The sequence below is a fragment of the Lemur catta genome, chromosome 14, assembly GCF_020740605.2.
Source record: "Lemur catta isolate mLemCat1 chromosome 14, mLemCat1.pri, whole genome shotgun sequence".
Lineage (NCBI taxonomy): Eukaryota > Metazoa > Chordata > Mammalia > Primates > Lemuridae > Lemur > Lemur catta.
The window spans coordinates 7,751,302-7,775,228 of record NC_059141.1 but is presented as its reverse complement, the minus strand read 5'-3'; the positions used below and the strand labels follow the sequence as shown (position 1 = coordinate 7,775,228).

At 52.3% G+C, this 23,927-nt stretch overlaps 1 protein-coding gene across 5 annotated transcripts in view; it reads left to right on the top strand.

Moving 5' to 3' along the window:
• The window catches only part of TACC2 (transforming acidic coiled-coil containing protein 2), a 172,721-nt gene that overhangs the window by 130,581 nt on the left and 18,213 nt on the right, over positions 1-23,927 (top strand). For 4 of the 5 annotated variants that reach the window (XM_045568332.1, XM_045568336.1, XM_045568335.1 and 1 more), the window contains 8 exons: positions 1,090-1,226; positions 7,588-8,899; positions 12,600-12,660; positions 13,767-13,968; positions 18,769-18,833; positions 20,356-20,471; positions 21,596-21,767; positions 23,412-23,552. In XM_045568332.1, coding sequence (XP_045424288.1) covers positions 1,090-1,226; positions 7,588-8,899; positions 12,600-12,660; positions 13,767-13,968; positions 18,769-18,833; positions 20,356-20,471; positions 21,596-21,767; positions 23,412-23,552 — 2,206 coding nt within the window. The remainder of the gene's footprint in view (positions 1-1,089; positions 1,227-7,587; positions 8,900-12,599; positions 12,661-13,766; positions 13,969-18,768; positions 18,834-20,355; positions 20,472-21,595; positions 21,768-23,411; positions 23,553-23,927) is intronic. The other variant, XM_045568334.1, reaches the window with a different exon arrangement.

Here is a 23,927-nt window from a genome sequence, read left to right as displayed (position 1 = left end):
AGCAAAATTGATGTAGATTTTCTGAGGGGAACTCACCAAATGGCTCCTCTCCTGGTCCCAGCAGATAGTGGAGGGATTGGTTTGGTTCCTGGTATGCTCTGCCAGCGGGCTGATGGTCTTTAGGAGATGCTGACCTCTACTGGGGTCACCAGTCCTTTGACCCCGTGGGCACTCGGCTCACCAGTCCTTTGACCCTGTGGGCACTCAGCAGCATGAGTGTCTCATAGTGTTGGCTGGGCAGCGTGGCTCAGTGACACGGTGTGGCCCAGTGCACTCTGCCACACTCCATACTCACCTGCCAGGTCACCCTCTGAGTATCCCTTTTCACCAGATACGCCTGCTGGGATTGTTTGTGGCAATCAGCAATCCTAAGTATCCACCCTTCTGATAATTAACTTCCTCACTGCAAATGAATAAATTGGTATTTTGGTCTGTTTCGACTATTCTGAGATGGGATTCAGCCCAGCTGCTGCTGCTGCTGCTACGGCTGAGGACCACTGGGCATCTTGAGCACATGCGGAGCTGCCTTCCGGCCTGCAGGGTACAGGGCCGGCTCGGTGACTGTGGGAGGCCTAATCCCTTCTGACTTAAATTGAGCCACCGGGCCAGGTGCAGTGGTTCACCTGTAATCCTCAGTAGATGGAAAGATTAATAAACATGATCAGAAAGTGAATGGATGTGTACTAACAAGTCACGGGACGTGCTGAGAGGGCAGAACAGAGGAGAGGGTGATGGGGTGGGATCCTACTGGGGTTGGCACCACGGCATGGAGCAAGCAGAATGCCTTTCTGTCTGCACGTGTGCCGGAGTTCCTCAAGGGTCGCCTGTGCCTGTGGTTGCCACTAAGGCGAGACGTGTGCATTCCGGGAGAGCTGAGTTCAAAGAACACATCATTCGGGCGCGGTCAGAGCTGGTGGTAAGATTCACCCTTGGGAATTCTGACTGGGAACGCTGACGTTCCTCTCATCTGTCCTCAGTTCAGTGGAGCAGCGAGCCTGGGTCCACTGCTCCGGGTCAGAGGCCACCCTGTGCGGCAGAGCTGGCCCTCGGCCCCTGTCTAACCTGCGCTTCTCCCTCTTTCTCCATCAGGAGCTCGGACTCTGAAGAAGCATTTGAGACCCCAGAGTCAACAACCCCTGTCAAAGCTCCGCCAGCCCCACCCCCACCACCCCCCGAAGTCATCCCGGAACCCGAGGTCAGCGCACAACCACCCCCGGAAGAACCAGGTAACTGAGGGGCAGGGGCTCCCTGGGGAGGCCCCGGAGCAGCCCTGTGGCCCTGAGCAAGCGGGAAAATTGTGGCAGCTCCTCCCGGGCGTGGCTGGAGGTGGATGTCCACCCTGGGCGGCTGGGTCGGCCTCTTGGCTCTGGGGTGTGCTTTGCATGATTTTTGTAGGTTTTCATGAAAACGAAGGGCGAGCAGATCCAGTGGATTGTTCTACATTTGCTTCGCGGAGTTTTAGGGATGGCCTCTGGGGAGATTGGGTTTGGCAAGGTGGGGGGCAGGGGATCTTGGAAGTTCCCAGCGCAGTGTTGGAGTCTAGCCTTTGGCCCCTGGCTCTCATGAGGATACTGGTTCTCGACAGCCCATGTGAATCTGCATTTGTATTCCAAGAACAGGGCCTGTAGGCTCGGGAAGGAAGGCAGTAAAGGGGCGAGGAGTAGTGGGCACCTGGCAGGCCTGGGGCTTTGTCTGTCCCTCATTGACCTCATGTTACTGATTCCCTATCACTTTCCCACGCCTGTCTCCCTCAGGATGAGTTGAAACACCTTTATGCACCTGTTAGATGTGGTGGTTACTGGGGGCTGGGACAGATCTGGTGCCCACCCCTACCCTGCCCACGTGGCCTGTGTTCTCTGGGTGCATCTACTGGTGCCACCAGCGGGGTGGGACCACCTCTAGGATGAAAGTTTAATATGAGCCTGGAAGGAGGTGGGGCCTGCCAGAAATGGCCCCACAGACTGGTCAGGAGGCCAGGTGTCCCATCCTTAGACCTGGACAGCTCTGGGCCCCACACCTTAGAGGACCCCACCCTGGCCACCTTGGGCCACAGGCTTCCCTGTGTGGCGAGGAGTCTGCAGGGCCAAACTCCCTTCTAGACCACGAACTGGACCCCTGGGAGGAGTCCTGTCCAGGTCCACCTCATCCCCTTCTCCCGGGCCGGCTTCCCGAGGGCAGGCTGTGCCCGAGAAGGAGACAAGAATGGGGCTCAAGGCTGCCCCAGGAGAGTGAGGAGAAGGGGCTGGGCAGGCTGAGGGCTTCCCTCGTACTCTCGCCCTGGCCAGGAGCCAGGTGAACTGGGAAATAAAATAACACTTTGACTTTGATGTTGGTTTTGGAAAGAACTGGGTGGAATTCTTGTTGTCTGCCCTGGGTTCGAGCAGGCCATTGTTTTAGAAAGGATACACACTCCCGCGGCTTTGTCCTAAGCAAACATGCCCCCTGCGCTATGGAAGGGGACAGGGCAGTTTCCGTGAGAGCAGATGCCTTTGCGGGTGTCTGATAAGGACCGTTTGCATGTTCTCCCCTGTTTGACAGCTCCTCAGCCGGCGGCCGAGTCTGGATTCTGCTGAGTCAGTGTAGACGCTGGCTCGGAGAGGAGGATGATCGGACAGGAGGATGATCGGTATTTCTTTGATTTTTGAGGTAGAGAAGAGCCAGGAGGGGGCTGCTCATTTGCATCCCTTCCCTTATTTCCTGTGATAAAGCCTAGGAAATAAATATTGTAATAGTCTTTAAAATATGTTTTAATATTTTTAAAAATTCACCCATAGTTCTTATTGGACAGTGACTGAATGACACTTTGTAACCTCTAGGTCAAACTATGATTAGGAATCAACTATTATTTTTTTGTGGGTATAATAAGTTCCTGCTTAAACATGTGTAGGATGCTTTAGAAAAGAATTTAGAAGAAAATGATGGCATATTACAGCGTGTCCACCCCCAGACACCACGGAGTGTTCAGAAGTGGCCATTCCGTGACCATAGGTGCGTCTTCTGGGGCTGCCCGTCGACATCCTGCCGCTCTGGGGAGTGCGTGGCCACTCTGTTCTTCCCTCTGGTCCTGTCCTTCCTTCTGCCTGATTCCTTTTGTGCAAAGCGAATAACAATCTCCATTCTTGGAAACAAACGTGCGACACCCACCTCTTTCTTGGATGGCAGTTTCCCCAAAACCCAGGATTATAGAGGATTAGGCGACAGCTCCCACCAGGGAAGGGGTTGGAGACGTTAACCACCAGTCACAGCCCCCCAGAACGTTTGATTATTCCCGTTGAAGTCTTTGAACAGGGACTTGATGCTTTTCCTCTGTGGAAAGCGACAAGGAGCCTGGCCGTGTGGGGATTATGCGACAAGGAGACTTACGGTTCTGTCTGCTTAAAGCCCCCCTGGCTTGGCCTGTGCAAAGATCCATTTGATTTGCTGCCCTTGTTAGAAACTCGCCTCCGCCCCCAGCTGCAGCGTCCCCTCTGCATTCTACAGAGCAGCATGGGGCATCGGACGGGAGAGGGCAGCTGTTCTTGCCGGTCGGTGTAGGCGGCCAGAGGAGAAGAAAGACTGCCTCTGAGAGCCACGGGAAGCAGCAGACAAGACCTTTGGCTGTGAGTGAAGACACGGGTTTTCCTCCTGGAAACCTGCATTTTATAAAACAATCGCTCACCCCTTGTTGGGTCCCACCAGCGTGTTTGCGCTGGACCCTGCCCAGCTGAGCCCAGTTTTCTTATCCATAAAGTGAGGAGGGTGGGCTGTGAGCCCTCAGATCCTTCCTGCTCTGACCTCCCACGAATGGTCCTGTGAACAGAACAGTAGGCTGGTGGACAGTGGCTGTGTTACTAGAAATCGTAATCAAATGTCACGTAATTCAATAATAGCTCCCCTTGGAGCGTCTGCCCTGTGTCAGGTGTGAGCTAGGTCCCTTGCGTGTTTCCCCTCCCACTCAGGTGAGGGAGAGTCGTCCGTCACGGGCACAGCATCCCTGTGCGGTGGATATCAGCTCCTGCCTCCCCCTGAGACGCGGAGGTTACGGACCTTGCAGGACGTGCACTCCGCCTCGCAGCAAGTGAGGGGGTTCTGCAATTGGAACGCAGGCCTCTCCGCCTCCACGCCGGCTCCCTTCCATCTGGAAACCAGGCTGCGCTTTGCATGGGTGACGTGAGCTGGTGTAGGTAGTCGGTGTGGGGAGAAAGCCGTCACTGTGCTTGCCGATGCTCAGATGTGTGCAGGTGCAGCTCTGCAGCTCTGTGCCAGCTTGTCCTGAGAGCTGCAGCCTGGGCCCAGCCCTGAGTCAGAGGCTAGGGCACAGGCCTGTCAAGGTGGCAGCAAGTCAGTGGTCAGTGGGGGAGGCACGGCAGGGAACCGAGGCGTATCCTTCTGACAGATGCCCACCCGCCCTCCAGGGACGTTGTTCTCCACTGGAGAATGAAGCTGGTTGGCTCACTCTTGCCGGGAGACTGCCAAGCCAGGGGAAAGGCCAGGTCGGGGCTTTGGAGGTGATTGGAGTCGCCTCGTGCCCTGTGTGCCGACACCTTTCCTGTCTCCGCCTGGAAGTGGTGGCCGTCACCGGGTCCCAATTGTGTTCCAAATGGCTACTTGTTGGCCATTGTCCTCAAACTGACTCGGGAGGGAGCTCAGTGCCCAGCCTGGCTGCAGAGCAGCTGTGGCTTCTGTCCACTGGACACGTGTAGCAGGCACTCACGTCATTTGTGGAATGAATGAGTGAATTGTCTTCATACAGAGATGACATGTGGATATTTAGAAATCCAGTTGGGGGGTGGGGACTCAGAACCCAACTGGACCACCAGAGCCTTCCCAGCCCCGTGGGGGACCCTGTGGAGCAGCAGCCCCTGGTAACCACACAATTAGGCCGTGCTTCCCGGCCAGGGGGGATGTCGCCCCCCAAGGGGACGTGGCAATGTCTGGAAACATTCTTGGCTGCACGGTTGGGGTGGGGGGTGCTGCTGGCACCTAGTGGGTAGAGGCTGAGGATGCTACTGAGCGTCCTACAGTGAACAGGCAGCCACCCTCCCCCACCCCAATGATAAAAAACTGACTTTCCCCAAACATCCAGTGCCGAGGTTGGGAAATGCTGCGGCAAGGTGAGGTTTCTCAGTCCCTGATGATTTATGAGGGAATGTCGGTTCTAAATAGGAAAGGCACGTGAAGCAGAGAAGGGAGCGTTTTCTTCTGGGGAAAAAATGAGCATCTGGTTGAGCTGAATATCTGCTCGTTGCCGCGTGATTCAGGGAGAACTTCCGACATCTGAAGGGCCTCCAAGGACTTCCTTGTGAAGGCTGCCAAGGCACAGGAGGGTGGCATGTGTGGCCCCGCTTTGGGAACGAGGCTCCTGGCAGGACCCGCTGGAAAGCACCGGGTTCTCCGCAGCGTCCCCTGCACGTGTGCCCAGGGACAGGCAGCTATAGGCCAGGAGGACAAGGTCACTGCTGTTGGGAAGAGTGGGTGCTTGAGAGCGCTAGGTCCGTCCTGGAGGGAAGAAAGAGGAAGTTGATTTTAGAAAGAAGGGAGACAACACCTTTTCTTTTGAGCTGAATTGGAAGCAGGAGTGTTTGGAAGACGATGGAGAAATCGTGGTGGGACTCGCAGCACCGAGAGCCTTCAGGAAGGTGCTCGTGCTTAGGACTCCGCTCCAGGTGGGGCCTGGGGTGGTCCTGGGGGGAGAAGAGGGGGAGGAAAAGGTCTGAAGCCAGGACTAGCTCACAGACATGCTTCCAGAAGGTGTTTTCAATCCAAGAGGTGTTTACTGAGCCTGCACGAGAACGTGTGGCCAGTCAAGGGGGGACCAAGATGCCAAAGACCAGTTCCTGAACTCAAAGGCTTGAAGCTTCCTTGTGTTGTCATATCCTACGTCATCAACTGCAGTCCTCTGCCGTGTGCTCCAGCAGAAAGGTTTGCTTGTGAGCAAAGTTTGGTAAGTGCCACCGGAAATGCTCACCACCTGGAGGTTTGCAGTTGGGCGTGAATTGCTCCGAGAAAACCTGCAGTGAGAGACCAGTTGGGGTTTAATGAAGCATTTCCCAAGCCTTGTTTGCTGGGGTGAGGGATGGGACTCCCGGATATAGTAAATAAAATTATGGGGTGCCCATTCAACTTGAATCTTAGAAAATCCATGAATAATTGGGATGTGGAACATGCTTATATTAAAAAGCATTTATTTATCTGAAATCAAAATTAGCTGAGCATGCTGTATTTTATCTGGCGACTCTGTGGGGGTGGGGCGAGGTGGGCTGGAGGGACATAACACTTGTCAGTGAAGCACACTTTGGGAACGCCGTCCCAAGTCATATTTGTGCCAACTCCTTTTATTCCTTGTTCTGCATTCTCCCAGGACTTAGCGCTGTAGACCACTTTACAGCATTTGCCCTCTTTTGTCCAGTGACATATTTTTAATTTTCTGGCTAATCATTTTCTGGCATCCTTGACTGCCTGGAACAGTTGTGAACCCAGAAATGCATGAAAGACGCCACCTGGTGCAAGCAGAATGCAGAGTAGCCAGACCAGGGCTGGCCAGTGGCGGGGGTGGTGGGGGGAGCATCGTGAGATCCCTGAGCGTCATTTGGCTGACATTCAGAGCATCTGCAGCATGTTGAGAAATAAGGGGCAACCTCCTCGGCTGGCGGTGGCTAATGAGGTAGAAAAGCTGAGAGTAAGCAGCGCAGAGAGGAGTGAGAACAGACAGGAGGCCAGGCCAAGGACAGGCAGGCAGGATTGGAGGGAGAGGTCACAGGTGGTGCCTGTGGCAGGTGGCAGACAAGCTCAGTTCTGCTACAGTTGCCTGGGGGCCCCTTTGTTCCTCACAAAGGCTCTGAGTATTCAGGAACAGGCTTGCCGCTGACAGCAGCTACTTGCGAAAGCTTTCTGGGCTTTCTTTACTTGCAGTATTTCTCTGTCTTCTGTTCCTTGCTTTAGCCACGCTGCCCTCTTTGCTATTTCTGCAACATACCAGGGGTGCTCCTGCCCCAGGGCCTTTGCACTTGCTGTTCCTTCTGCCTGGTTTGCTTCCTCCCCAGGAATCCTCCTGGATCATGCCTTTTACCTTGATTTCATTTTTTGCTCAAGGTCCTCAGAGGACCTTGCCTGACTGCCTTATTTTAAAATTGCAACTCTGCTGTCCTGGCTTCATTTTTCTCCTTAGTACATATCACCCTCTGACTGTAATATGTTTTACTTGTTTGTTTATTCACTGTCTTCTCCTTGAAGAATGTGACTTCCAGGAAGGCAAGGATTTTGTCTGTTTTGTCCATGGTTGAATCCCCGGCACCTAGAACGGAGCCTGGTCTTGATTAGGCACTTGGTAAATGTTTTTGAATGAATGATCTGAGCTATTCCTTAACCAGCTCTTATCACTCCCATTTTACAGATGAGGGAACTGAGGGTGAGCCTGTCTGGGGTCTGGAGCTAATAATGGGTTGGGCCAGAATCTACACCCAGGCAGGGTGTCCAGTGGTGGGCCAGGGTGGCCTGTGGCTATAGTTTGTTGACCTCTGCTCTAGAGAGTGATGGTCTAGGGCAAGGGGAGAAATCCTGCAAAGTGTCCTGTGTCCCTAAATGATGGCTTTTCCTCTGTTTCTTCAGGATGTGGTTCTGAGACGGTCTCCGTTCCCGATGGCCCCCGGAGTGACTCGGTGGAAGGAAGTCCTTTCCGTCCTCCGTCCCATTCCTTCTCTGCCGTCTTCGATGAAGACAAGCCGATAGCCAGCAGCGGGACTTACAACTTAGACTTTGACAACATCGAGCTGGTGGATAACTTTCAGACCTTGGAACCTCGCGCCTGCGACGCTAAGAATCAGGAGTGCAAGGTGAACACGCGGAGGAAGTCCACGGATTCTGTCCCGATCTCTAAGTCTACGCTGTCCCGATCTCTTAGCCTGCAAGCCAGTGACTTTGATGGTGCTTCTTGCTCAGGCAATCCCGAGGCCGTGGCCCTCGCTCCGGATGCATATAGCACAGGTTCCAGCAGTGCTTCCAGCACCCTTAAGCGAACTAAAAAGCCGCGGCCACCTTCCTTAAAAAAGAAACAGACCACCAAGAAACCCCCAGAAACCCCCCCAGTGAAAGAGACACCACAGGAGCCAGCCGAGGAGAGTCCTGTCGCCAGTGAGGAGAATCTGGCATCTGAGACAAAAACAGAATCAGCCAAGACGGAAGGTTCTGGCCCAGCCTTATTGGAGGAGACACCCCTAGAACCTGCTGCTGTGCCCAAAGCCGCCTGCCCCCTGGACGCAGAGAGTGCAGAAGGGGCCATCCCCCCGGCTTCCGGGGGTGGCAGAGTGCAGAACTCACCCCCCATCGGAAGGAAAACGCTGCCTGTTACCACGGCCCCGGAGGCAGTGGAGGTGACCCCGTCAGAGAGCGGGGGGCAGGAGGACTCCCCAGCCAAGGGGCTGTCAGTGAGGCTGGAGTTTGACTATTCTGAGGACAAGGGCAGTTGGGACAACCAGCAGGAAAACCCCCCTCCTACCAAAAAGACAGGCAAAAAGCCGGTTGCCAAAATGCCCCTAAGGAGGCCAAAGATGAAAAAGACACCCGAGAAACTTGACAACACTCCTGCCTCACCTCCCAGGTCCCCCACTGAACCCAATGACATCCCTATTGCTAAAGGTACCTACACGTTTGATATTGACAAGTGGGATGACCCCAATTTTAACCCTTTTTCTTCCACCTCAAAAATGCAGGAGTCTCCCAAACTGCCCCAACAATCATACAACTTTGACCCAGACGCCTGTGACGAGTCCGTTGACCCCTTTAAGACATCCTCTAAGACCCCCAGCTCACCTTCTAAATCCCCAGCTTCCTTTGAGATCCCGGCCAGTGCTATGGAAACCAATGGAGTGGACGGGGACGGGCTGAACAAGCCCGCCAAGAAGAAGAAGACGCCCCTGAAGACGTAAGTTCAGGGGTGGGGGGTGTGAGGACCGGAGGCGGGTGCGACTCAAGGTCACATGGCTGGATGAGCTGCAGCTGCCCTACCCTCGCCCCTGGTTGCTGTGATGACACTGTGCTTGCGGCCACGGCACCAGGCAGGATGCATGTTTTCCTTCCTCTCTGAGGCCACGGTGGTAGCATTTTCCCATCCACATGCCCCCTTGGGATCAAGAGTCCTTGATTTTTTGTCTTCCTAAGCCAGTGGCCTAGCTACTTAGAGCCTAAGACCTGACGTTCAACTCCAGGGGAGTGTGGGAGATCCACAGAGAGAGGGAACAGCCCCCTAGAGACCCGGTCACCTCCCTGTGGGTGACTGACCTCCTCCCCTGTTTAGCATGTGAATTGTCTTTTGGAAAAGCCAGGAGAGATGTCCTTTACAATGTTGTTACAATTTACAGTATTTGTTTCTGGCCATTCTTGAGACATTAGCCCAGGGAGGCAAACACAGCAGGAGGTTCCAGGAGGCCCATAAGTGAGGAATGTGGCCCTGGCCCCTCCCTGTACCCCAACCAGCCCCGGGGAAGCACCCTTCTTTGCCTCCTTCCCTCTCTAGTCCCCTTTTATAGACCAGAGTCCAAAGGCCCCGTAAGTTCAGAAGAGATAAATGGAACCTGAAGGCACAAGCGATCTGTACAACCCCCAGGAAGCCATTACTAATGTGGTCTGGTCCACACACACTTAACCAGGCCAAGAGCACTGCCCTTGGATCCTGTGTGTCCAGGCCTCCAGAATTCACTCCGAGATGGGCTCCAATTTGGGTGACTGCAGGTCCATTCTCGGGACTCTGGGCCAAGTGTGGTGTGGTTCCCTGCTTGGAGACTTCTTATGGGAAGTATCGCCCATCATTTAACAGGGCTGAGATCAGTCTCGGGGTGGGGGTGGGGGACAGTGCAGCAGCGCAGGCCACAGTGTTGGCCCCTCTGGGTCTGCCTGGCCTGAATGAGGCAGGGTGACCCGTGTCTCCCCCATATGGGCTCCCTCAAGCCTTGAACATCCGAGACGAACACGGGGCTTCCCGAGAAGTTCTCTGTAGCAGGCTTTGGCCTTGGATCTCTCTGCTGCGGTCTAGCGGTGGCTGGGAGGCCTTCCTGGCCAAAAATGTAGACTTTTCTTAGATCAGTTACCGCTGGGCCCTTCCTAGAGACTCCATAGAATCCACGTTGGAAACTTATTTCAAGCGTGGAACAGGAGGACTCTGAAACGCCTGGACTGCAGCGCCAGGCACCCTCATCTCTGGAGTGAGACTCAACTTGTAGCCACGGCCGCCTCCTTCCCCACCACATACTCTCTATATCGTAGTCTGTCCCCAGCCACGTTCTCGATTGCTCATCAGAGCCCACAAAGGTTGGGGACACTAAGCCATCTGTGCTGTCACCTCTAGTGCAGACAGGGGGTGCTGGCTTGGAAGACCCTACAGTGGGGTGACAAAGCTCTCTGGGCACCAGTGCTCTGTGGGATGATTAGAACCAAGAGAAGCTGTTCCCCAGTAGCCCCTTTCCAAAAAGCTGGGGTGTCACCGTCCTGGGACGTAGACGCTACAGCGCTGGCTGCCGCATCCTAACCCACGAATAGCCAGTTGTCTGCAGACTTATCTTTTTTGTCAGTTCCTTCTGTCTGTCTCTCTTTTTCTTTGTCTTCTTGTCTTAGGATGGTTGAAGATGTGATGTCTGTATGTTCTCTGTTGTAAGTAAATTTAATGGAATCTGCCTCTTATGCCAAATGTGCTTCGTTCTGCCTTTTGTTTCTGCTTCCAAGCCCTTTTCATTTCCTCTCCGTGGCTGCTACTGACATATTTCTGTGCTGGGCCGGGGAACGGCGGGGCATGGGGCTCCCGGTAGCAGAGGTTATTTTTCTGTGATTGCATACGTGAGAATGCTTGGCTGTGAAAACGTGGTTATCCAACATCTGCCTGCTTGTCAGGAATGGAACTTTCCCCCCTTGCATATTGGATGTCTTCATCTGAAACTCACACATTTTTTTTAATTCCTCATTCCATGCTTTCATTTTAAATTGGGCTAGTGGGCGATTGCTTTCAGTAGTACTGTGGCTTCACATTAAAATAACCACCCAGTCTGACCACAAGCAGCAACTGCCGTGGCTTGTTCTTGCTAACGGGCTTGGGCTGTTCCGAATGGGGGCCCACGGACACCTGCAGTGCAGGGTCGGCTCGGAGTGGAGCACACGGCCGTGATAGCCATCGCCAGGCTGCCCTGGGCTGGGGCTTTGGTCACTCGAGACCAGGCTGGTGTCAGCATGCCTCATCTGCCATCTGTGGGTCACAGGCGCTTTGCCTCCCCTGGCCAGGAGTGTTCTGTGAGTGGCTCTCAGGGGTCCAAAGACATGTACCTTCTCCCTGTCCTTACAAGGGAAGCTGGCCTGGTTCCAGGCATCCGCAGCCCCAGGATAGGGTGGAGTCTCTTAGGCTCTCTTCCGCCCAAGGGATTTCTTTAGTATTTTTAAGCCATTTAGCAACTGCAGGATATCCAGTTATATATTTATATGCATGAATAAATATATGCTTCAAGCTGTGATTGCATTATTTTATGGCAAATGGCATAAATGCTGTAAATAGCCATTTATAGTATTCTTTTTCATTATGATTGCCATTGCTGGAGCATTTTATTTGAGAGAACACAAGGAAGGAACTTGAGTGCCAAATTGCCCATCCTGTTGATGTGTCAAGCAGGGGAGGGTGGTGGGATGTAAGGGGAGGGACCATCCCCAAAGCTGTTGATTTGCCAAGGCTGGGACGGTACCAAGGAGGGGCTGGGGGCCAGGGGCCCGTCTGCAGGGCAGAGAAGACCTCTGTTTTGAATGTGGAAATGACCCCCTTACTGTCCCATGGGTTGAATGGAACTGTTTGTGCTAAAAGTCACCCCTTCCTCCTGGAATCTGTCTGCCTACTGGCCCTTCAGGAGTCTGAGCCGATGGTTCCTTAGCCTCACAGCCCCTCCCCCCATTATTTATATGAAGCAGAAAGAAAGGGAGCAAAGAGTCATGAATGTTCTCTGTTAGCCGTGGTTAGGAAAAGACATAAAAAATCATCTCATTTCTCCCCTGGCCCTACCTTTGGCCAGACCCCCCCCCTCATAAGCTTTCAGAGCACAGAAAGCCATTAAACTCAAAGATCCTGTGAGTAGGAGGGATTCGGCAAATTCTCCCCGAGGACCCAGAACTTTCTATTTCTGCTCTGGCTCCTTCTGATGTTCCTTAAGTGCTGTGTCATTAAGTGCTGTGTAGTTTTGCCCGTCTGTAAATTGGATCCTATTAATTGGTGTCATGAGCCTAGGGCCCCTCCCCCCACCTTAGTTGGTCCAGACATTCATGGAAGAGTCCAGATAGATTAATCTGCTCACCAAAATTTGCTTTATAAAATAAGAGCATTTAGTTAAATTTAGCTTCGTTTTTCTGGGTCAGCTCTCCAAAATGCCATCTCTTTAAAGATTTCCAGCTTGATGGATCTTTCCCTTGGGGGCAAAAATAATAGCTGTTAAAAAGTCAGGAGGGATTGTCAGTGTGGATGTGTTTTTGCTGGCGTGGCGTGGACGGGAGGGTGGTCCGGGCCAGACAGCTCTGTAGGGGCAGTGGCTTCCGTAGCTCTGCTGCTCTGGAGTGTTCTGTACCTCTGGTTGTTGTGTTTACATTTTCCATTTTGTTTCCAGTGACACCTTTAGGGTGAAAAAGTCGCCAAAACGGTCTCCTCTCTCTGATCCACCTTCTCAGGTACATAGTCCTTTGATCTACGACTGCACTGCTCACCCGGGGACTTCACGCTGCTGTGGTTTTTCTCCCTCCTGCTCACGTTTTCAGGAACTTCTTGCCTCCTCCACGGGGGGTCCCTCGGCATTTGCAAGGCATTATATATTGATCCCTTCGATTTGGGGAAGATCAGAGTGTGTCCTGAGAGTAGGAAGACACTCAGGAAAAATGTTAGTTGGAGTCTCTGGAATCATTCTGGTCCATTCTGGCCAGTTCCTCTGCTGTGAGCTTATATATGACTATCAGGTTGAGAAAGTCGTCTGACTTTTTGTGTCAAGAGCACTGAATTATGCAGCCAAATTGGGAGTGGGAAGACAAGGGAACCCCCTCCCCTAAAGAAGTGGGGCTTGGGCTCGTTATATGAGTCCCTGTTTCTCTCTCACTGGTTCCTCCTCCAAATATATGCCACTTCTTCTACCCTGTGTATGGACCACGGAAGGTGGTCCTCAAGCACTAGGCCATACCATTCGGGGCTATTTCTGGATCACAAAACAAGCAGACCCCCTGCCCCTCCAAGTCCGAGCCAGCAAAGCCCCGGCCGGCAGGCCCTGGTCAGGTTTGGGGCGATGGGGGGAGGCACCCAGCTCCAGCAATAGGGGGCTAAGGTCCCATTCTCAGCTCTTCCCTGACATGTCTGGGTTCCCACCCTGCCCTGTGCAGCTCCACGCTCTCCTATGGAAGTGGAGATAACACTCCCTTTTTCTACTTCTGGGGACTCGCGTGAGGATTGTCAGGTGAGAGCCTGAAGCACTCTATGTGCATAAAACAGTCATAATAAAACTAGCAGGAAATGTTTCAAATAACCAAGACACAAAATCCTGATATATATATATATATATATTTTTTAAGCCCACGGTCATTCGCCGAAACAAACCATCATAAATGGAGAGTAGTCATAGGACAAAGAATTTGTTTCCTCGAGAGGGGCCATTTGCAGCCGAGTCTGAGAAGAACATGCAGAGGGGTTTGACAGGGACCTGTCCCAGCTACATGGGGCCCCAGAGTTGGGGGGTGTGGTTTCGGGCTGAGAGTCTGCACGAGAGGAGAGACGGCTCCCCTTTCCCTCGCAGGACCCCTCTCCAGCTGCCACACCAGAGACGCCGCCGGTCATCTCCGCGGTGGTCCATGCGACGGACGAGGAAAAGCTGGCGGTCACCAGCCAGAAGTGGACGTGCATGACGGTGGACCTGGAGGCTGACAAACAGGACTACCCGCAGCCCTCGGACCTGTCCACCTTTGTCAACGAGACCAAATTCAACTCACCCACGGAGGGTAAGCAACCCAGGGGCCAGCCGGACCCCCGCCCTGCCTTGGTGAATGCTGCCCCTAGGGAGCGAAAGGCCAGGCAGGAAACTTCTCGGCCCGGTGACCGTGCTGTCGTTCCTGTGAGATCGCCTGCACGGCTCCCACCACGCTCTAAGCGAAGGCTGCGTTTTGAAACAGCCTGAGACTTGAAACCAGCTGTCCCTTTACCCCAAGCCTTTTGCTAAGCACCACGGCACCAACCTCTGATTCCGGGTCCTGAGCGCTCGCTCGCTGGAGCTTTGCTCAATCTTGGCTTATGGCTTTTGTCCCTTCTCTGATTTTGCTAAGCACAGCTCTGAGGGAGTGTCATCCAAGTCAAACTCTCGTTGCCAGTCAGCCCACCTGGCGTCTCTTGGCGCCAGCGTTATTCCTAGACTCCACGGGATGTTCCGACAACGTGGCCACACGTTTTAGTCAAGCCCCAAACCAGAGGTTCGGCCCAGGCCTGCTAAGGTGGACGTGTTCCCTTCCTTTGGAATTGCCCCAGGTGCCTTGCTTAGCTCGTTAATATCTCTCTTTCTCCTGTGTGTATTCAGTTTGAAATATTCACACATCGGCCCAGTGTGACTGAGTAAATCAAAATTAAAAAAAAATTGCTCCACTGGGGTTGAGTTCCCCATCCCACCCCCTACATCTTGGCTTCTACACTTCCTTCCTTTCTTTTTTTTTTTTTTTATTGTTTTGAGACAGGGTGTCTCACTCTGTTGCCTGGGCTAGAGTACAGTGGCATCATCATAGCTCACTGCGGCCTCGAACTCCTGGGCCCAAGTGATTCTCTTGCCTCAGCCTCCTGAGTAGCTGGGACTACAGGTGTGCACCACCACGCCTGGCTAATTTTATTTATTTATTATTTTTTAGAGACGAGGTCTTGCTATGTTGCTCAAGCAGGTCTTGAACTAGTGGACTCAAGTGATTCTCCCGCCTAGTCTTGGCCTCCTGAAGTGCTGGGATTACGGGCATGAGCCACCGTGCCCCTATAGTTCCCTTATTAGGAAAGCTAATAGGAGAGCTGGAGCCTTTCTTATGAAGCATTACCCGTTTCCCAATCTGATGGTTCTCTGTCCTCCCAGTCCTCGAGATGCCCTCCCTCCACCAACCCCCCTTGTGAGGCTGCTGAGTCTAGCGTTGAGTCAGCATTTCAACACTCCGGCTTTTGTGATGGTTGTGAGTTTTCCTTTCTAAGATCTTGATTTCTAGCAATTTTCCAAAACTAAGTAGAAATTGCTATGAGGACGATCACACACCATGAAAGTCTCATCTCTACTTCTTTGCTGCTAAAAAGGGACTGAGCTTGTTAAACGGCCTCCCTCCCCCGACCAGGCGGGTGGTGGTGTGGTGTAGGCGCGGTGGGTTTTGATCGTACCTCTTTCCTCCGGAGGCTTTTCCTTGGTCAGGCCCATGAGGTCTCAGGATGGCACCAGTGTGCATTTATGGTGAGGTCTATCTCATGCTTTTCAGAATTTCGGATGCTTATATTCTGCCTACACAAAGCTTCCTTTCGAAGTTTGTCCAGGAGACCCTGGGAGAGCAGTTGTTTTTAGAGTCACAGGCTTGGGTGGCCCTTTGGTGGTCACCCGGTTTCCTTGTCTCCCTACGACAGCTACATCAGCCCCCGCTTCCCACCTCCAACAGGAAAGCACCCTTCTCGGGAGCCTCATCCCTTCTGGCTTCTGTAAGGGGGCCACTGTAGCCGTCACACTATAGACATTTAGAAGGGAGAGGGCGAGGCGGTTAGCAACAATGTCCTTGTCCCTTTACAGAGGGCTCTTTTCTTCTCCCCTAACAGAATGTCACTTACGTTAAAAGTTCCAGAAATATTAGCAATAAGCAATAATACACCTGATCACCATCCCTTACATTTGTATAACCTATCATAGGGCTTTTGTCTTACATTATTTCATTTTATCCTACAAAGTGTCGGTACCCCAAGCTCCGTTTGATAAGTCAGTAGGCATGGAGAATTCTGGCGAGTTGGCTTCCCCGGTCCTGGGAATGAAGACCGGGACTTGCTGCATCCTTCCGGCTTCTGCCCAGGGCTCTTTGCGGTTCCCCGGCAAACCTCAGCACTTATGAAAGCATCAGTGAAGCCCTCTCACCGTGCAGTGTCCCAGTGTAGAATAACTACCAAAAGCAGCCCTCAGATGACAGGACCCATTAAAAATAACTCTGGGCCTCTTCAACTTGAAGGAGCCACATGCTTTAGCAGGTGACCATGTCCTTTAGTTGCAAAGATGATGTGCCACTTGGTGCCGTTGACGTCACCCAGGCCTGCCAGCTGCATGTGGCATGATGTGAAAATGGGGCTAAAGTTGGACGTGGCATCACCCCCAGGCCTAACCCTTTGAGGCTTAGCATTTAAAGCATATGAATAAGGTGTTGAAAACCAATTTCAGGAGGATGTTTCCTCAAAACATCGGCGATCACCCAAGATGACAGGAAGAGATACTGATTTTTATTACATTCTTTCCAGACCAGTTTGTAGATTATAAACGAGGGCACAAAATGGCTGTGACTGGAAGGAGCAGGGCATGTTCGGAAGGGGCGTCTCCAGGTGTCTGTAACCTGGGGTTGATGTGGGAGGGGCGTGGGCCTCCTGGAACCAGGCACATGGAAACCTTTCTCTGGGTGTCAAAGACCCGTTGTTGTACAATCAGTTGCTGCTTCTGAAGGGAGGAATGGGGGACACAGGGCAGTGCGAAGAGATACCCTCTTGGCAGGTAGGAAAGAAGGCGGGTGAGGGAGCTTAGTGACCCCAAACTCCCTGGATTCAGCTGCCAGGAAGCATTGAGGTTGCAAGTTGGACACTGTATGGAGCTGAGCTGGCAGCCAGAGGTGGGCACTCACCTGGGGCCATAGTCCCCGGAGAATCTCTGTAGTAGTCTCTTGCTTGTCCTGGGAGCTCCATGCTGTTCTGGAGTGTGTTGGGAGGTTTCTGTTAAATAATTTAGGGGTATATAATACCTTGGCAAGAATAATGATACCTCGGGGGAAGCAGCTGATTCACTATTATCTTCTCCACTCAAACAGTCTATAGAACAACAGAACGATGGCCCTGGGGTTCTACACCTCACCTTGTCCATCACTGTTTCCCCCCTACTTCTCATTTTTACGGTGAGGAGGAGATTAAGTCTTACATGGGGACAGACCGCAAGCTACAGCTTACATGACGGCTGCAAACGCACTTTCTGCACTCTAGCCCAGGAGGGTGCGGTTTGTGCTAGTCTCTGGGCTTTTTCCAAGCGACAGAACAACTGAATGTAGACTTGGTCTGTCACCCAGACTGGAGTGCAGTGGTGCCATCATAGCTCACTGCAACCTCGAGCTCCTGGGCTCAAGTGATCCTCCTGCCTCAGCCTCCTGAGGTGTACACCACCACGCCTGGCTAATTTTTTTCAATTTTTTTATAGAGATGGGGTCTCACTCTTGCTCAGGCTGGTCTTGAACGCCTGGCCTCAAGCCATCCTCCCACCTTGGCCACCCAAAGTGCTAGCATTACAGGCGTGAGCCACCACACCTGGCCTTTTTGACCTTTAATCCACAAAACCATCTTTAATCCTGTGAGCAGGTCGTCCCTACTAGAAGGATGTGTTTGATTCACCAGGGAGACTCAGAGATTCCTGAAAAGTTGTCCACATGTTTAAGTGCTTGAGTTTATTCAGCCACAACCACACACACTTGAAGGATTTGAGAAAATCTTCCAAGAAATATCTCATTCTAAACTGATATTAAAGAATCATTTTTTTTTCAGTGATGCATTCAACACTATGGAGAAATAAAGGGACTTTAAACCAGAACTGCTGTTTATACTTATTTTCATTTAAAAAAAATCGCAGTCAGCTTTACGGATTGCCACGAAGGCTTTTTCACAGCTGGTTTCTGAGCATGTCACTCATCATATCTTGGTTTTCTTTCTAAGTAGAAAAGGAGCATCTGGTAGCTCTAGACTGTGGCTTCCGTGAGGCCAGAAGTCCATTGTGGTCTCATTCACCACTGTGTGCCAGGAACATAGTAGGTATGCAGTTTGTAGTTATGCATAGTAGGTATGCAAGCTCAGCTGAGTGTCAGAGCTGTTGCCAGATGGGACTGCCCAGGTCCCTGAAGCAGGCAGTGGGGTTTCTAGTCTCTGTTGACTGTCTGGAATAGTCTTTGCAGCCTAAAGTCACCAAATCAATTTGAAATAGGTCATTTCTCTACCTACTTGGACTTTAGTAGTCTTTGCTTTCAAAAATTTGATTTGAACTAGCCCCATAGGCACTGTGGAATTTTGGGAGAGGTTTGAGGGACTTGAGAGGCTTCTCTTACAAGCCATACTGAAGGAGCAATGTCATTCTTCCCTCGCTTCAGAGCGTGGCTATAGCTGAATGGACCAGCATGAGTCCAGTTCCCAGATGTCATCAGGATGTATCATTTCACATGCTGCACATGACAGCTACGGAGAAGACCCACCCACACCCCAAGTGCACACACTCTCTGATCTGGAAAAAGTGCAGAGTGTCCACATCTGTCCACACTCAGACCTGTGTGTGTTTGTACCATTGGATGTCCCGGGACTCTCAGACTCCCTAATGGCAGAAGCCCCTTTACAGCAAGGAGTTTACCGGTGGTCTGAAAACAGCTGAGCTGAGCCCCCCTCTTGGCTATACTGTACGTCTCTAGTTAGCGGGCACCCCCAGCTGCCCAGAACCCTGTTCCAGGCCTCACCCTGCCCGGCTCAAATCTTCCCTTTTTTATCTCAGGCACTAACCTTGCTTTCTGTGTTTTTTGCAGAGTTGGATGATTACAGAAACTCCTATGAAATCGAATATATGGAAAAAATCGGCACCTCCTTACCTGTAAGTTCTGCTTGGGGCCTGTTGGGGACTCACTTTCCTGCCTGCAGGGGCTGCTCCCCTGTGCGGAGCATCTCTGGGAGCCCACGCCCCAAATCGTGCACTCTCTGTCCCCACTGTGTCCTGGGTGCCCGGTGATGATGGGCTGGGGCTAGAGGTTTGTGCTCAATCCACTTCATGTGGCATTTTCAGGGAGAAAGTGATAGATTTCTTTGAAAAGGGTGGGAGGTGTTTTTAATGTGTGTATTAGCTATTTTTGACAAATTGTTTTTAAGTAACTGAATATTGTCCTTTGGGCAATAAGCTTTTCGTCCCATTTTTAAGTGTTTACAATGGGTGGCTGTCTTCCCTGGCTCAACACCTGCTGCCCCAGGGCATTTTGTTCCCCTGGCTCAACACCTGCTGCCCCAGGGCGTTTTGTTCCATGCGTGAGGTCTCCCTGTTGTCCCGCGATGTCTCATGCCCTCAGAGACATCGTAGCAGGGCCTGCTCACAACACTAAATAGCCCTGGGCATGTTGCTTTTATCTTCATCTTTCTTTGCATCGTTTGTAGATTCTAGGGTTGCTGCTTTTCAACCACAGGTTGCTGTAAGTTGGACCTGAAGCTTGGGCAGGAAAATGTGCCCATATATAGACTTAGCTCAAGAGCCAAGTCAGTGAGGTCAGAGCTCCTGGAGGAAAGCGCGTGGACTTTGTCCTCATCCCTCCTGCATTGCCGAAAGGGTGTTCGCTTACCTCTGCGGTCAGAGAGTTGAGGCCACCCACATAACGCTGAGGGCGAGACATTTTACCACTGAGCATTCGTGTGTTTTGATGGCTTTGATTTAAGTGGACTGAAGCCACAGGGTGCTCCTGCTTGTTGGGCGCCATCCCCTGACTGGTGCATTGGCGGGCCTCATGGGTGAATTTCGCGAAGAGTGTGCCCTGCTTAGGAAGCACAGAGACACTCGGATTTTCACGGTGGTGCAGAGCAGTGTGCTCGCTGGCCGTGGCTTCTTTGGGGACCCCAGGGCATGTGGAGGTCTTCCCTTCACTGACAGATGCCAGTCCCCATTTCTGGGCCTGGCATCCTCCATGGCACAATCCCTGTGCACTAGTCCAGCCAAGCTGCTCCCCAGGCCCAGACCCTGCCCTGGGCTTGTCCAAGTGTGGACATCCCTGGACTGGGATCTTGCCTTACCCTCTGCTCATCCTCAGTGGCTGGCGGGTTCCTGGCCCCATGAGGGTGGCCAGTAAATGTTGATAGATCCAAGGGGTCCAGTGCACCAATGGCATCAGCTCATTGTCCCCTTGCTGATTCCCTCCTGCACCCAGTCGAGCTTTCTCTGCCTCCTCTTTCCCTCCCATCCTCCCCACCTGGCTCCAAGCCCGGCCCCACTCCTCCTCTCTTCCTGGTGGCTCGAGGAAAATGAACCTTTTCCCTGATGAGTTACTTTCCCCCATTGAAGAGTGCTCTGGCTTTTATCTCGGGGGCACGTTCAGGCCAGCGGTACCCAAGCTGATGTGTGACTTTGATCCCTGCAGCAGGACGATGACGCCCCGAAGAAGCAGGCCTTGTACCTTATGTTTGACACTTCTCAGGAGAGCCCCGTCAAGTCTCCTCCGGTCTGCATGTCGGAGTCCCCGACGCCGTGTTCAGGGTACGCCTTCCATCGCGACCAGTTGCCTCCAAGCACCTTCCCTCCCTTCTCCTGACTTCGTTTCGCTTGCGCAGATCCAGGCAGCCCACGTTTCAGTGTCCGAATGTCCATAGGGACGTGAGTGTGTTGGTTTTGTTACGGCTGCCCTTGGCACTAGGGAGAAATCCTTCAGCAGCAGACTGTGCGATGCCCCCATTCTCCCCCCGCGCATGCACACTTCGTTCTGTCCTCTGTCCGATGGGGGCGGCGTGGCACAGCACGCAGAGCCTGAATCCCGCCTCCACCCCTTCTGGTTGTGTGACCCGATGTGAGTCACCTGACCATCCCATGCCTCAGTTTACCTGAGTGCAGAGTGAGAGTAATAATAAAACAGACCTCGTCAGGATTTTGTGGAGATTAAAGCAGGCTGTCAGTCTTCCAGCATGTCCCTGACTGTATCATGGGGACAGGGTACCTGTCTTCCAAAGAGATGCTGCATGGGAAGCTCTTGTCAGCGTGCCCGGCACGCACCAAGTGCCCGATAAACGTATATTATTGATATGGGTGTGAATATTTGCATTCATCAGGGTTCATGCTCTGAGCAGTGTTATGTTTCATCAGGTGAATGTGGGGTGTTGCTCTGAGATTTGGACCTTGCTGTCCTTGTGTACCTGCCCCTCACTGAGCAGGAGTAAAAGCTCTCTCTCTGACTCCCTAACTTACAGAGACTCTGCAGGGTGGTGCAAAAGTGGTGCTAATGGTGATGTTATTACAACAGTAGTGGCATAGAATAGGCACTGTGTCAGGTGCTTTATAGACATGCAGCATCTCATTTAATCCTCACAGAGACGTACATTGTCTCCATCTTATAGAAAAGGAAACTGAGGCACGGTACCCAAATTGCTTCCCCCCCAGCATATGCAACCAAGCGCTGGGTCCTCTGCTCAACTGCAGAGCTCGTGCCCATAGCCAGTGGCATCTGTGCTTCTGCCCCTCCCTTGTCACATGGCCCTAGGGGGGTGGCTGGACCCCTGAAGACCTGGTCCACGCCCTCCTGAAAGTCCAGCATCCCTTGGGATGACTCAGTTGGGGCTTCGGTGGGGTTTCCAATGAGAAGACCCTAAAGATGCTCTTTGCTCCCCCAGGTCAAGCTTCGAGGAGACTGAAGCCCTTGTGAATACTGCGGCAAAAATCCAGCATCCAGTCACGCGAGGGCTGGCCCCCAACCAGGAGCCACACTTGCAGGTGCCAGAGAAACCCTCCCAGAAGGAGCTGGGGGCCATGGCCTTGGGCACCTCCTCAGAGGCAATTGAAATTGTAAGTGGAGGTGGAGGGGCCCCAGATCACGGGGGATGAGGCCTGGGTATTGTCACCAAGAGGGGGGGCCAGGCCTTCAGAGCAACACTCACCCAGCTCCTACTGTGGGCCCCTTAGAAGCCAGCCTAGGAGACCCTACACCGGAGGACGAGGGCAAGGCTCTCCATGCACACTAGGGGGCTTTACCCTTCTCACCTACGTGCTTTGCTCGCCTTTGGGGGTTTTTTTTTTTTATTTTCCATTCTTAGCCCCTTAGGACTGGATGCTTTGGAGCCGTCATCAGTCCTCTGCTATCCTCAATGGCAAAGACAGGGGACACCCTCCTTTTGAGGAACAGTTGGTTTTCCCGAGACTTAGTAAGGGGAAGCTTCTCCGTTTATAGACCAGGACGGTCACCCCTCCCCTCCCAACCCCCACGGGAGTCTTGCAGAACACATAGAGCAGAGGTCTCAGCCACCTCCACACTCCCTGCACGTTACACATGTCCATCTGTGGCCTGTGGTCTCCCTAAAGTATAGGATGCACCTGCCAGGTCTTCCACGCATCTAAAAGGGACCAGCCTTCTAGGTGAATTTTATTTTATTTTTTTATCTCCGTCCTAGCAATCCCCAAGCAAGTTTGAAGCTATTGACTTAGTATGTTGCTTTTGCTGTTCTGTATTAGCAGAACATTCACTATCTCGTGCATCAGATATTTATTGAGCTCTTACTGTATGCCTGGCAGTTGGATGCTGGGGTGGATGCTGGAAAAACAACAGTGAGCAGAAAGAGGGTCTAGATGTGAGTTAGTCTGTCAAATACCAGCAAGGACTCGCACATGGGTCACCTTCTATAAAGCTGGCTTCTGATTTTGAAGTCTTTCTGATTTAGCAGGAGACAACTTTTTCATTTGTAGTCATCTTTCCATTATTTAGAAAATTACCTTTACCAAAGCCTTACTTCCTTTGAGATTTATACGTGGAGGTGTTTTCTGATGAGTTATGTTATGTTTGGAAAGCCCCTCAACTAGCTAGCCTTCCACCCACTGAGATTTTCAAATAAACAAGCCCATGGTCATGTGGCGCCTACCCATTGACTAGGGAGTGAAGGTGCCTGGGCGGGGGAAGGACACGGAAGGCTCCTGCTTTGCGGGAGAGGGGGTGGGCCTGCCACTCAAGATGTCCATTGTTGGCCAGGCGTGGTGGCTCACGCCTGCAATCCTAGCACTCTGGGAGGCCCAGGCAAGAGGATTGAGGTGAGGAGTTCGAGACCAACCTGAGCAAAAGTGAGACCCCATTTCTACTAAAAATAGAAAAAATTAGCCGGGCATGGTGGCCCATGCCTGTAGTCCCAGCTACTCGGGAGGCTCAGGCAGGAGGATCGCTTAAGCCCAGGAGTTTGAGGTTGCAGTGAGCTATAATCACACCACTGCACTCTAGCTGGGGCAACAGAGTAAGACTCTATCTCAAAACAAAATAAAAGATGTCCATTGTCAGCATGTGGGGATTTGTCCAGATGAAAACGCAAGAATTGGCAGCTAACTGATATTCTCTTTAGCATGAAGGCAGAGATGTCCAACAAATGGGTGCGTGGCCCTGGCGTGGAATCAATGTCACTCTGTTCTCCTCTATTTCTCTTGTGTGTTTTCCTCTCGGCCGGCGTTCAGACAGCTCCCGAGGGCACCTTTGCCTCTGCTGACGCCCTGCTCAGCAGGCTGGCTCGCCCCGGCTCGCTCTGTGGGGCACTTGACTACCTGGAGCCCGACTTAGCAGAAAAGAACCCCCCAGTATTCGCTCAGAAACTCCAGGTTTGTAGCCCACGTGTGACCTTTGGGGAGTTTGTCAAAACCTCAGTAGAGAATGAACCCCTGAGTCCCAAATGAAATGAGGCAAGATTTAATGAGGAACTGCTGAGAATGTTCCCAATGAAATGTTAATATCTTCTCCTCGAAGGCTGATGCATGTGGTGTTCTTTACCCAAGACGCCAACATTATATAAACTGGGCGATTACATATCGAACAAACGGTTTCTATTTCATTTTGGAAATTGGGCCAAACAGTCATTTTTTAGAAGTATTGATAGCCCCCAAAGCAGTTTCTGCGATTTATTCACTGAACCAAGCATATTAGATCACCGTGGAGCCAAGCCGTTTGTATATATGAGGCTACCTCAGACTCCCATT